The following is a 12,205-nucleotide window of genomic DNA, read 5'->3' as shown; positions in this document are numbered from 1 at the left end:
CCCTCGTCACTGGGTAACCTGGTGACCTCTCAGACATCACTGAGTCCCACTCATTCTGCAGTTTATTTCTTTTTGTTCCAAGAGGGCCATATTAGGTTCAGGTGAAGTTCTTGTTTTGAATGTATGTACACCGTTAGGTAAAGAGCATGGCTTCTACAAGTGTTAAGCTTCTCTAACTGAGTAAGTTATAGAGCTGTAGGACCACTGTTAACCTCAGAATTGCCGATATTGCCCTTGAGTCGCTGAGCTCTTTGTAGTTGGTATGAATTAAAGTAATTTCTGCTGCATTTGGGTATGAAAAATTGGGGATAGTCCAAAGAGTTGCTTCCAAATGAAAATTTCATTTCAATAGTAGCAAAATATGAAAAATGCCCAGTATTCTATATCTAAAGCAGAAATGTGTTTTTGCCTTATATTGAACTCCTTTTTCCCTCTTTTTCATATATATCACATGCCATTTTTCTTAAAATTTCTTTTAAAGTGTACAATTCGGTAGCTTTATGATATTCATAGAGCTGTGTAACTGTTACCACAATCTAATTTTAAAACATTTTCATCAGCCCCAAAAGAAACCTGGTGTCCAGATCATTCCCCCTTCCCCTACCTCCCCAGCCCCGGGCAACCACGACTGCCATCTCTATAGGTTTGCCTCTTCTGGATATTTCATATATAAATGGAATCAAACAGTATATGGCTGTATCAGTTTCCTAGTGTTATAACAGATTACCACAAACTGGAAGGGTTAAAACAACAGTACTATATTTTCTCACAGTTCTGAAAGCCAGAGGTCCAAAATCAAGGGATTAGCAGGGTTGGTTCCTTCTTGGGGACTCAGAGGGAAAACCTCTTCCATGCCTCTCTCCTACCTTCTAGTGGTTGCCGGCACTCCTTGGCTTGTGGATGCATCACTCCAGTCTCTGCCTCCATTTGCACCAGTTGTTTTCCCCTGTGTGTCTTTGTGTCTTCTCATGGCTTTATTTTAAGTACACCAGTCATTGGATCAGAGCCCTCCCTAAGCCAGTATGATCTCATCTTAACTATTTACATCTGCAAGGACCTTATTTCCAAATGAGGTCACATCTAAGGTTCCGGTGGACATGAATTTGGGGGTGGGGAGTGGGCACTATACAACCCAGGCCAGTGGCTTTTTGTGTTTGTCTTCTTTCTCTTATAAGTTTTCAAGGTTCATCCATGTCGTAGCATGTTTCAGAACTTCATTCCTCTCATATGGCTGAATAATACTCCTTCGCAAGGACATGCCACATTTTATTCTTCCCTTCATCATTCGGTGGACCTTTGGGCTGGTTCCACATTTTGGCTGTTGTGAACATTGCTGCTATGAAAATTGTTATACAAGTTTTTGTTTGGACATATGTTTTCATTTCTCTTGGGGTGGATTTGTTTAACTTTTAAGTTTGTCAATTATGATACACATATTTATGTCACTTGGCAGTAATGGCTGTTGGTTATTAAAATTCTGACTCATTTTTGCCTCTTGGAATTGCTTTGTGTTTCAATGACTTTTCCAGTGACTCACCTTTGGAGAATTATGTTGTGTGGTGGGAAATATGCTTTTACTCCTTTCAACTTATTTAATGGAAATCTATTGTTAACATTAGAAAGAAAGCTATGTAGTCTTTCAGTTGCTAAGCTCTAGTCACATGCTGATTTGTGTCCTTCCTTGTCTTTTATAAATACGTAGTAGCTTTTAATTTTTTAATCATTTACAAAGGGTTTTGTCTTTATGATATCATGTAACCTTCCTTGCAGTCCCGGGAGATGTCCTGAGACTGCTCTTTTCTGGCTGCTAATCTTGGAATTCAGTTGATTTCTTTTAAAAGAGCAATTGGTACTTAACTATGATACAAGGATGTCCTTCATCCCTCAATCCCACAAATCTGTTGTTTCTATGGTGATGTTTTCTCCAAGTGCAGAGAACATGTATTAACCACCACGGGACACTCATTAGCCTAGACTAGTGGTTCTCAAACTCTACCTGCATCAGAATCACCTGGAAGACTTGTGAAAGCTCAGGTTCCTGAGTCCCACCATGAATGTTTGATTCAGTAGGTCTGTGGTGGGGCCTGAGAATGTGCATTTCTAACAAGGCTGCAAGTTGTGCTGGTGCTGCTGGTCCCAGGACCACTTTTGAGGCTTATAGGCCTGGCACCTGAATGTATGTATCACTTTGGGTATTGTTCAGCCAGGGCTTCTCAAAATTTAATGTGCATGTGAATCACCTGGAGATACCTTTAACTGGTTCTGATTCAGCAGGCCTGGGAAGGCTTCCAAGATTCTGCTTGGGTAGTTCTTTGTTAAACTGTAGCAACTCCACATTGAAATAAGCTTGCCAGCTTTAAGCAAATGAACAGGATGTACCTTGTAACTGTAGTGGAAGGGTGCTTTGCAAGTTACATTGTGACTCTGGGAAAATCAGAGGCCAGAGTGGTCCAAGTTAGACTCAAAGAGTAAAGGGTTGAGACTTTAAACATAATATTTGAAGTAAGTTATAATTCTCTAGTGCGATCTTTTTGTTTTGTTTTGTTTTTTGTTTTGTTTTTGCGGTACGTGGGCCTCTCACTGCTGTGTCCTCTCCCGTTGTGGAGCACAGGCTCTGGACGCGCAGGCCCAGTGGCCACAGCTCACAGGCCTAGCCGCTCCACGGCATGTGGGATCTTCCCGGACTGGGGCGCGAACCTGTGTCCCCTGCATCGGCAGTCAGACTCTCAACCACTGCGCCACCAGGGAAGCCCTCTAGTGCGGTCTTTTAAATGTATGTTTCCAGGTTCTGAAATGTATGTTTCACAGGTTCTGTGATTGATCGGAATAGACTCTACAGGGATTCTAAATTCATTCTTTTAAATTAATGGGGTTACGTTTTGTTTTCCTTTTTTTCAGCTTCTTGACGAATGTAGACTTGATGATATCAGCTTTAGGGACTTTTATTTTTTTTTTATTTTTTTGCGGTATGCGGGCCTCTCACCGTTGTGGCCTCTCCCGCTGCGGAGCAGAGGCTCCGGACGCGCAGGCTCAGCGGCCATGGCTCACGGGCCCAGCCGCTCCGCGGCATGTGGGATCTTCCCAGGCCGGGGCACGAACCTGCGTCCCCTGCATCGGCAGGCGGACTCTCAACCACTGCACCACCAGGGAAGCCCGGGACTTATAATTTTATACTTATTATCTAGAAGGATTATTATTTTACGAAAACTAAATAAATACTCCATGAAACTAATTTTTTAATTTTTCTCTTGGCAGATCACTTACAACCTTGGGGTTGGTTATCTCATCGCTGGCTGACCAGGCAGCTGGCAAGGGTAAAAACAAATTTGTGCCTTATCGCGATTCAGTCCTCACTTGGCTTCTTAAGGTAATTCATTGTTCTCATGTTCTTTTCCAATTAGAAATTGGCTGCTTCAGTGGTGACAGCTGAGAAGTGTGTGCAAAATACTACACAACGAACTCCTGACAATACTGTTATCCTGATTCCTAAACATGCAGGATGAAAACTCATTCCTGTTGCCTTTTTTCCATTAATAATGCTGTTTGACAGGCATTGTGCATTGATGTGAATAGAGAGAGACCACGTTCATCTGTCATAAACTTACTTGTGAAATACAAACCCATTTCCACACTGAGTTTTCTTCAGCACGAAGGTCATCCGTGCACGTGTGCTGCTTCCCTCATGCGTTGTGCGTGGAATGGGCCTTGTTTCCTAAGATGCTATTTGAAATATTTTGCAGGATAATCTGGGGGGAAACAGCCAGACCTCTATGATCGCCACCATTAGCCCAGCAGCAGACAACTATGAAGAGACCCTCTCCACACTAAGATATGCCGATCGAGCCAAAAGGATCGTTAACCATGCCGTTGTGAATGAGGATCCCAACGCAAAAGTCATCCGGGAACTGCGGGAGGAAGTGGAGAAACTGCGAGAGCAACTCTCGCAGGCTGAGGTATGGTCAGCCCGGTTCTCCCTGTGATCCAGGCTCCCCGGCTCGTGGTGTCTGAGTGGCAAGGCGAGGTCGAGCTCGCTTGCACTTCCGGGTCGCCTCATGTGGTTCAGTAGTTCTGAGTTGATGGGCATCTTCTCCGTGCTAAGCACTGTGAAGACACAGGCGTATAACGCAAGGCTCCGTCCCATGAACTGACAGTCAAGGAAGCAGACAATTAAAAGAGAGGTGCTGCTATTGCCTGTTTGCTTCAGTCAATCAGGTGGCCCTTGAGCCCAGATCTCTTCCAATGTGAAATCCTAAGACCCAAATATGCTGCTTTGATTAACATTGTAGGTTACATTCCCAGGCAGCCTTGCCATTTTCAGAGAAATTAGTTCTGTATCATCTCCTCATTAAGTCGTGGAGGACAAGGTGGTCAAGAATAGTTAGCATTTGGAAAAATTCAGAAATCTCCTTTTATTTTATCTTTTTTTATCAGCTCCTGACAGGGAACGAAATCATTTTGCATTGTTACCATCTTTCCTTGGCTTTACCCAGACTTTAATAACCATAACCCTTTCCAAATAGCTGTTGCCAGAGAGGCACTGTCTCACTGAAATAGTAACAGGACTGAGATGAAGGTCAAGTGCCTTAACTTCAGTCACATGCTTCCACATGCCAGGATTCAGATGTGTACCTAAGGCTCCTAAGTTCACATTCCTTCATACCACTCTCTTCTGACCCCACAAAGAAAAGGAAGTCAAAGCCAGGGATCTGAATATTCCATCTGTTGGTGATCGTGGAGTTGCATTATAACTATTTGTTTACATGTCCTTCTCATCTTCTTGGCCACGGGCTCCTAAAGTGCAAGAGGCGTGTTTTATTAATTTTTGTTGTTGTTGTTGGTACGCGGGCCTCTCACTGTTGTGGCCTCTCCCGCTGCGGAGCACAGGCTCCGGACGCGCAGGCTCAGCGGCCATGGCTCACGGGCCCAGCCGCTCCGCAGCATGTGGGATCTTCCCAGACCGGGGCATGAACCCACGTCCCCTGCATTGGCAGGCGGACTCTCAACCACTGCGCCACCAGGGAAGCCCTGTTTTATTAATTTTTTTATCTCTAACCCTTAGTACAACATTGATACTGGAAAGCACTTAGCACAATGACTTGCCCATGGTAAGTGCTTGATAAATGTTGCTCTTTTTGTGATTATCATCATAATCATCGTTGAGTGCATCAGGCTTAATTTTTTTAAAAATCGATGCCAAGAAGGGGAGCAGAACACCTGGAAAATCAAAATGCTGATAAACTTTGATGAGAGTCATGATCCTAGGAGGAGAGTATAACAGCTCTGGAATTTGTCCGTAGGTGGATGATCCCCATCCTCCCTCTTTTCTGTGAATCTGCATTTCCACTGTGACCATGTAATCTAGGGCGGGTAGCTAGAACAATGCCTGGCCAAAGGGTAGAGCAGAGGAACCACAGCAGGTTCATGTAGAATTTTCATGTGTGTCCCCTTGGACCCAGCACTAAATGTCACTCCCAGGCTCTGTTAACAGAGTGAGACTCAGGCATCCTCAACCGGCCTCCACATCATCGCCACTTCAGCTTCCTGTCAGAGCTCTGCCATCTTTCTTGGTCATAGGGTTATACTCTGCAGAAGCTCATGTTACTATAGGGTGTCAAAAAAGCATATGTGGTGGCCAATTAAGGCCCCACAGATTTCTTAAGCTGCATATAGCTATATTTAGGCCCCTTAATTATTCTCACTGAGCAAACACAGAGGGAAATTACTGCCTTTTTAACCAGAAGTCCTATTTCCAAGTGAATAATAAATATGCTAAGTTTATTACCATCAATAAGAAAAATAGTTCAAATGGCCCAGGCTCAAATTTTAAAATAAATGAGGAGAATTGCCACCTTTCCTGGTAGGTTAATATAACTGGAATGTGTTTATAAAGTGATGTGTGTTGATCTCTGTCTTATTGAAAAAGAAGTCTACTTAAGTAATTTGTTCTCATACTTTTCTATTTTGAAGATGAACTTTAGCATCTTTTAGGTCTTTAAATGTGAAATTTAAGTATGATGGGTAAAATTACTCTGGGATGATTTGTATCAATTTAATTCAGGGCACTGGAATTTCTCTTTCTCCCTCAAAGAGTAGCAGCCATTTACTCTTTCACTTCATTTGATTAATAAAGGTCTAAAACCCCCTGACAGTGTGTGGCTTAATTGCTTCCAACAGACAGTTGATAACCGCTTAAGAAGGACAATAAGGGATTGTCTTGTACACAGTGGTGGAAAAAATTAGAAAATCAGATTTCTCTGCTTTCATTTTAAAGGCTATGAAGGCCCCTGAACTGAAAGAGAAGCTCGAAGAGTCTGAAAAGCTGATAAGAGAACTAACAGTGACTTGGGAAGAGAAGCTGAGGAAAACAGAAGAAATTGCACAGGTAGCTTGATAACTTGGGCCTAAAATATAGTGATTTTTTTTAAATTTTATTTTTTAATTGAAGTAGAGTTGATTTACAATGCTGTGCCAATCTCTGCTGTACAGCAAAGTGACTCAGTTATACACATGTAGACATCCTTTTTATATATATATTTTTTCTTTTCCATTGTGTTTTATCACAGGATATTGAATATATTTCCCTGTGCTATAGTGATTCTTTTTCATTTGCTGTCTTTTCTGTATAGCCACTTATCCTCAAAAAGTCCTTTAAGGACCTCTTTCTGCTGAACTAGAGCCTGCAAAGATCCTCTTTAGACACTGACTTCATTGTTTTTTATTAACTACCGTTTGGTCCCTGTATTTGCTAGAAGTGTTGCAGAGCACTGAATTTGTACAGGCATGGTTCAGGAAACATCTTTAATACGTTCTGCTTTTCACATTTAACCAGAAACCTGTTCTGTGGTTTTAGATCACCTGGCAAAGCATGCAGCTGCCTGATTGGCAGAGAATTTACAACATGCAGCATATCAGTAGTTTTTTCAGTGTGCTTGATTCTTCAGCTTGTTAGCAAATGCTGTTATGAACTGTACTTGAGAAAATAAAAAGCAAGGACTAATCGTGTGAGTGTGTGTGTGTATGAGAGAGAGATGAACCTCTACACTGTACATTTCATGAACAGTTTAACCTCATTGACCACTTGTAAGTATTGGATCATCCCAATCAAGTAGCTTGAAATCAGTAACTGGAACCTAGTCCAGCCTGCTGCTTATATGTCTTATAGATATCACAAACATATACCTAACTTTCTATAACTCCTACATTGCTTTATTTTTCTTCATAGCCCATATCACCTTTGGAAATTCTGTATTTTACTTGTCTGTTTTGTCATGGTCTCTCTCCTTCCATTAGAATATAAGTTTTCATGAAAGGAGTAGCTTTGTTTTGTTTGCTTTTATATGCTCAGCCCTAGATCTGTACCTAACACATAAATATTTCTTGAATAACTTGAATGAATTTGAGGCCCTCTGCAAAAGGGACCCAGCCTGCTCTTCCAGCCCCATTTCCCACTACTTTCCCACATTGACTTTCCCACCTGAAATCATCCAGTGCGCCCCGAGTCTTTACTGTGCTTTCCTCTGCCCTTCCCCTAGAACACTCTGCCCTTACCTTGCTGCTCTCCCATTTCTTCCTACTGAAATGCTTCTTGTGCTTCAAGAACCATCTCAAATGCATTCTCTTCCTGAAGCCTTTCCTGGACTCTTAACCCATCATGATTTCCCTCCTTTGAAGCCCCGCAGCACATTGTTCCTCTCCAATGGCACAGGGCTCTCCTCTTGTACTTCTAGTTGTGTGGTCTTATCACCTCCACTGGACAGGAATCCCTTAAGGGCAGGATGGTGCCCGGTTCATCCTTGGTGCCCCTAAAACACTGACACAAGAAGTCATGCATTTTAGGATCTCAGTAAACTTGGTTGAGCTGATTAGAATGTGTAATTTCACTGGCCTTGTCCCCAGAAATAGTGCCTTAAGCTTTCCACGGATACATCTCATGACTAGAGCAACAAATAGAGCTTCCCTGCTTTTGTCTGTGTCTGTGCACAGGAGAGGCAACGACAACTTGAAAGTATGGGGATTTCCCTGGAGACGTCTGGTATCAAGGTGGGGGATGACAAGTGCTACCTAGTCAACCTGAATGCAGACCCTGCTCTCAACGAACTTCTGGTTTATTATTTAAAGGTAAGAAAGTATGTTAATAGATAGTTGCAATCCCGATTCCGTCACGTACGATTCCTACTTGAGTCTGGGTGCCTGTCCCCATGATTTTGCTTTTTGTATCCAGCTTAGCTTTCATTAAAAGTAAGAGGATTGGTAGTTCAGTCAAGTTACCGTTAAGAGTGAAAACCAGCTCTTTTGCATTCTACTGGGGCTGTGCAGTTGGGCTGATTTCCATCAGAGGGGCACGAGTGAGCAATGGAAGGTGTCGCAGTGATCCCTGGCTATGGTGACAGGATTCTGAGAGGCTCTGGAGAGTCACCATTATGCTTCTGAGTAATTCTAAGGGGATCTCGAGATCATCACAAGCCTAAAGCAGACTCTTGTGGAAGATTAGACAGCTAGGGTTCTTCCATATCCATCCCTCCCAAGCCTGTATGCTCAGGACATAACTTTTGGTCCTATGATCACCTTCAGGTGTGGAGATGGGCGTGGCCTTTTGGGTTCGGCACTTCGGCCTCAGGGTACTGCCACTGACCAGGCTGCAGGGCTCAGTGCAGCAGTTCTCAGACTGCTTCGTTAAGGATTCTGAGCTGCCTCGTGAATATACAGAAGGCAGTGGAGAATAAGCTAGAAGTGAAGAAAGGAACCTCAGGCTTCTGTCATCCTTTTGATTCTACTTTTTCCAGAAATAAATATGGCACAAATAGCCCCTGACTTACTGAGAGTCCACTAATGGACTTAAGATCTGTTCATTTAGGAAATGATGAAGGGGTAAGGAATTGTTTCTGAAATCTTAATTTTGAAAGACCAAGTCTTGCAGTTTCTCTCTTGAATAGGGAAGTATTATTATCACAGTGACTGCATGGTTTTTAGAGCAATAGAACAAACAAAGAGGATGAGCAGTGGGCAGAGTCACCAAGGGTCACAGTCCTCACATGTCTGAGGTTTGAGGTACTTAAAAATCATGCTAATCTGTACACTGTATAATCCACAGGTTTCAGTACTCTGTAATTTGGTATTAGAAACTCAGCTATTTTTTAAATCACTTTAAAAGTTACATATTTGAAACTATGACTTTCCATGAAACTATTTTCAATGATTCTTGAATTTATAGAGCTGTTTTCAAAGCACTTTCACCGTTAAGTCAGGTGATCCTTGAGAAAGAATCCTGCTCATTAGATCATATTAATAATATTGTTCTGGTTCTGCAAAAGAAAAGAAAAAAGAAATTGAGGCTCAGAGAGTGAAATGCCTTGCCCACGGCTACATAGACAGTAAGTCGTCAAGTTAAAACCGGAGCTCAAGGTATTCTGCTATCAAGTCTGACTTCTTTACATTCTAAAATAATAGCTAATCACTGTTGATCAGGGTTTGGTGTTTTTTCTTTATAGTGTTTAATCATATTTTACATTTAGTGTATTAAGGTAAGCTTTTGACCTACAGTGCGCCAGATCTCACATTTTCCATCTGATTCATCATATGTTGTCATGCATGTGCTGTTGGGTTATTCGAACTGATTGTGATGAACTTTTGCTGAGTTACTTGTAAGGGTAGGTTTTTCTTTCTTTAATGATCTGTTGCCAGGACCATACCAGGGTAGGTGCAGATACCTCTCAGGACATCCAGCTCTTTGGGATAGGAATTCAGCCTGAGCACTGTGAGATTGATATTGCTTCTGATGGAGAGGTCACCCTCACTCCAAAAGAAAATGCAAGGTAAGAAATGTCCCTTAAAGGTAAGAAGCAGCTCCTTAACATAGCTCAAGTGCCTTGTTTTTAGGAGTAGACTGACCCTTTCTGTCTGTTTGCTTAGTTATATCAGAGTTAAGGCTACACTGGCTTTTGCTTTCTGCTTGTAGAGAGCTGTGTAAGCAAGATTTCGAGCACCAGCTTCAGGGTGGCTGATTCTGCCTTGAGGGCTGGGTGATCTCAGATAAGCTACTTCTTTTATCTAATCTTCAATTCCCTCATATGATAAATGAGGCTAATAGTAGACAAAACATATAAATCACTTGGCTCAGTGCCTGACACACATAACTATTGAATAAAGTTATTTGTTATTACCGAGTGTAATGCATTGTATGAAAAGCAGTTAATCAGATAACTCCCGTTATATGAAAAATTCCTAAACTAGGCTATAATATGTAAAAATTTGAGAATTGACAGGATAATATATTTACTTTTTAATTTCTACTAAATGATGTCTTGAATTATTTTATAATCACGTGTAAAATGAAGTCCTAAAACAGTATTCCTTAACTCACATAATTCAGAACACACATTTTTATGAAGAAAACTATATTCATTTCAAATTATTCTGTTAATATCACCCATATACATTTCTAAGTGATGAAAAATGGAGACTAGCAATAGTAGCATACATGATTCATGAAGTTTGTAGGCCTTCTGTTATAGTGATAGATTGTTAAGATATTTAATGGTGAAATGATACCATTCCTTAATTTTTACTTATTCCAAGTTCAAATAGATTTTAGCTTCATGCTGTATCCCCCTATTAGAAGCTCTGGATTTTTTTTACATACTTTTTTTTAAATTGACAGAATTATGTGTGTATACACACACACACACACCACACACACACACACACACACACACACACACAGCATGATAATTTGATCATAGTCTCTTTTAACACTACATCTGAAAATGATTTTATTTGGTAGATTTCCTCATACCTGATTTTACTTCCATGTCTTTTTATCCTACTTTTCGTCCTTCCCCACCCTGTCCAATCTCCTCCTTTCCTATAACCTCAGGGCAGTGGTTCATTCATTCAGTATACTTCCTCTAGGCTCTGTACTGGGAATGCCCAAGTATAGTAACTCAAAGCCTGGTGGAGGAGAATATATAGAAACAATTGTTATTATACAGGAAAATAAGTGCTCCTTCTAAAGTGATCTTTATAACCTGCAAATCTGATCACTATAAAAGTGTGTGGGGTTTGCAGGACTGGAGGTAGGGCGAGCTGTTAGGATATTATTACGATATTGTTGTGGGAACACAGCAGTAGCAAAAGAAGTGAAGAACAAAATGTATTTCAGAATTACTTGAGAGTCAGCGACGTTTAAGCGATGTGCTTGGGGACAGGATGGGAACTCACTTAGTAAAAGAAAAGAAGTGAGCAATATTAGATTTCTGTCTTAGGAGACGAGATAAACAGTGGCACTACTAAATCAAAATAAGAAATACAAGAGGAAGAACAGGTTTGGAGGATGATAGGCAATGAGTGGTAATGAGTTCACTTTCGAATACTTTGAGTTGGAGGTGTCCTTGGGATATCAATGTGAAGATTTCCAGTTGCACATTGGATTTAGGGCAGGAGAACTACCCTAAAGATACAGACTGGGCATAATCAGTGTTGCCTGTCTTGAAAGTGGGTCTAAAGTGAATAGTGGAAGAGTTAAACCAATGTTCATGGGATGGTCTGAAGATAAACCATGAAGTAGGGTGAGACAAGGGAGTCAGAGAGGCACAGAGGCAACAGCAGGATACAGTGATGGAATCTAAGGGAAGAGAACATTTAAGAAAGAGGTCAAAGTAGAAGCTAAAGAGCTTCTATTGGACATAGCAGTTAGGAAGACATTGACAACCATGGAATGTTTAAGTACCATGCAGTTGTGGGTATGGAAGGAAAAAATGCAAAGAAAGAAGAATAGGAGGTGAGGAAGCAGGCTGAATCTTGGTTGTGCAGATGGAAATGGGATTGGAGACACAGCAAAAGAGGGGCATGGCGTGAAGGGATAGTCAGTATTTCCTCAGATCTGTCCTCAAGTCCACCGGTTCTCTCTTGTCATGATTTACCTGCTGCTTAACCACATTCTACTGAGTTTTAATTTCAGTGTCTCTGTTTTTCATTTGTAGAAGTTTAGGAAGTCCTTTTTTAGACATGCCTGGTCTCTATTGGTAGAGGCTTGTTTTTACTCCATTGTATGCTTTAATAATTTTATTTTTACTTATTTTATTGCCTTTATTTGGAAATTCTGTTCTCTGAAGTTGCTGGGGCTTCAATCCAACTATTTGTTGTATCTGCTGATAACTTTGCTCCCTAAAGCAGTTCATGATTTTTTAGATGTGCTCCTCTTCAGCGG

At 41.3% G+C, this 12,205-nt stretch overlaps 1 protein-coding gene across 1 annotated transcript in view; it reads left to right on the top strand.

The window, feature by feature from the left end:
* KIF13A (kinesin family member 13A) overlaps positions 1 to 12,205 on the top strand; it is a 217,546-nt gene that overhangs the window by 153,587 nt on the left and 51,754 nt on the right. Inside the window, 5 exon segments of the mRNA XM_089918385.1 lie at positions 3,256 to 3,367; positions 3,741 to 3,953; positions 6,272 to 6,382; positions 7,984 to 8,118; positions 9,682 to 9,812. Coding sequence (XP_089774511.1) covers positions 3,256 to 3,367; positions 3,741 to 3,953; positions 6,272 to 6,382; positions 7,984 to 8,118; positions 9,682 to 9,812 — 702 coding nt within the window.

This window comes from Delphinapterus leucas, chromosome 10, assembly GCF_059928025.1.
Source record: "Delphinapterus leucas isolate spDelLeu-1000000601 "Yukka" chromosome 10, BTC_Dleu_Yukka2, whole genome shotgun sequence".
Lineage (NCBI taxonomy): Eukaryota > Metazoa > Chordata > Mammalia > Artiodactyla > Monodontidae > Delphinapterus > Delphinapterus leucas.
This window is presented reverse-complemented; position numbering and strand designations above follow the sequence as displayed.